The sequence below is a fragment of the Bison bison genome, unplaced genomic scaffold (assembly GCF_000754665.1).
Source record: "Bison bison bison isolate TAMUID 2011002044 unplaced genomic scaffold, Bison_UMD1.0 scf7180017610371, whole genome shotgun sequence".
Taxonomy (NCBI): domain Eukaryota; kingdom Metazoa; phylum Chordata; class Mammalia; order Artiodactyla; family Bovidae; genus Bison; species Bison bison.
The window spans coordinates 1-1,796 of record NW_011439616.1 but is presented as its reverse complement, the minus strand read 5'-3'; the positions used below and the strand labels follow the sequence as shown (position 1 = coordinate 1,796).

The window sequence follows — 1,796 nt, the reverse complement described above, 5'->3', positions numbered from 1 at the left end:
TTATACCTCTGATAAAGTACACCAAACATATATATATACACACACACACACATATAAATATGTAACTTTCTTTCATATTCTTTAGTTTGTATATACATGAGCATAGATATTATCATTAAGAAGTCGATGAGATAAAATAGGATGGCTTAGATTTAATTACAGATTGAGAACATTCAGGCTCAAATCCTTAAGCTTGGAATGTAATGTGGAATTGTAGCTCTAGAACTTGTCAATGTTGACCCTGGTCAAGTCTAGGAAATGGTTATAAGGCCACCTAACTTAAAAAGGCTGCTGTTTCAATGAACTACATAACATGTTAAAGGCCTAACACAAGAGCCACTCAATTACTTCTCTCACTAAACAAACAAATTATAGGAGCGCACATAAATTACCTTTTTCAGCAGACAGCTTACTAACATCCATGGTCTTATTTAGGACTTTGATAGCTAAAGCAAGTGCTGACTTCAAAGTCATTTCTCCTTCTTTGTAGTCTTGTTTTAACATTGATACAGCTGCCTATAAAACATAAAGAAGAATCAACACAGAGAATTTCCTTTAAAACTGTACATTTTTAGGAACACGAATAATGCCAAATTATTATTGGCATTATAACCAATATAAACAATTTCGATGGCAGGGAGGGTAGACATGGGATAGGGGTGTGAAGGAGGGAGGGTGATGATCTATGAATGGACCCCAGGGATCCGTGACAGAATTCAGGGAGTCTGTGACTATTCTGTGGGAAAAACCCCAAAAAACTAGATCTTATTTTCACAACTTCTAACTGAAAACTGGTACTTCCTTTCATTATTATTGTAGGTAATAAATCCTAGCAGTATTAGTACTACCTGTGACTTTATCACCAATAGAAATCACGGAGATTTTCATATCATGTTAAGTTTGTTGCAGCTACCTTAAAATGTTGTTTACACTCATCACTACTTTGTAATTATGGCAGTGATTAGACCTTTTGCTAGATTTTTATAGCAACACAAAAATACTCACAGCACTATTGTTTCCAATGCATGTGGCTTTCCAACCTCCATAATTTCCACTAGGATCGCTCTGATAGAGCTGAAAGCCATAGTGCTTATCCCAGCCAATGTAAAGCAATGAAACACCAAAAGGACGTTTTCCTTTAACAGAGAAAACAAAGTCACACATATCAACACTCTAAATTTAACATCACTATGGTTACTTGAGCTCAGTGAATGTGGCTAACCCCTCTCCTGTGAAGTTAAGCATTCATAAACTGCTCATGTTCTGGCCACCACAGATAAGCTCCATCAGAAATTCCACTTTTGTTTCTAGGATTTGGATGCGGTGAGGAGAGGGAATACACAGATGACCAGTGCTGAATACCATTACTATTACGTAAAAAGTCATTTGTTTTCTGATTTTAACATGTTATTTTGGCCTTTCAGTAGTCTATTAATAAAATGTTTGATAGTCTACATAGTAGAAGCCAGTTAGTTCATGAAGCTGGAATGTATGAAAAGTGTCTACTTATTTCATTTTCAATTTCTTTTTACTGTTTCAAAAAGGTTATTACTCATAAAACGTTTTAACTCTTGGGAATAAAATTTCCAAAGGTTTCAGTACCTCCAAACTGTGTATAAGCTTGTTTGATATCACACAGTGCTGTGACCAACTGCTCACAAGGAATTGGCTCCTGATACTGTAATAAATACCTAGGATAAAGAAACTGGCATATTAATAGTTTTCTCTGAAACACTACACACTCTAAGCAAAATATCCTTTTAAAAATATCTCTGCCATGGGGACAACATAATAGT

The 1,796-nt window shown here is 35.3% G+C and overlaps 1 protein-coding gene across 1 annotated transcript; it reads right to left on the bottom strand.

Annotated features, from left to right (window-relative positions):
- Positions 1-106: 106 nt before the first annotated feature.
- LOC105003719 (proteasome subunit alpha type-4-like) lies at positions 107-1,765 on the bottom strand (the record flags this gene model as incomplete). The annotated part of the gene is made up of 3 exons (XM_010861138.1): positions 107-516; positions 1,006-1,136; positions 1,603-1,765. Coding segments are annotated over 3 exons (441 nt in total), but the record flags the coding sequence as incomplete, so codon positions are not given.
- Between the last annotated feature and the right edge of the window lie 31 nt (positions 1,766-1,796).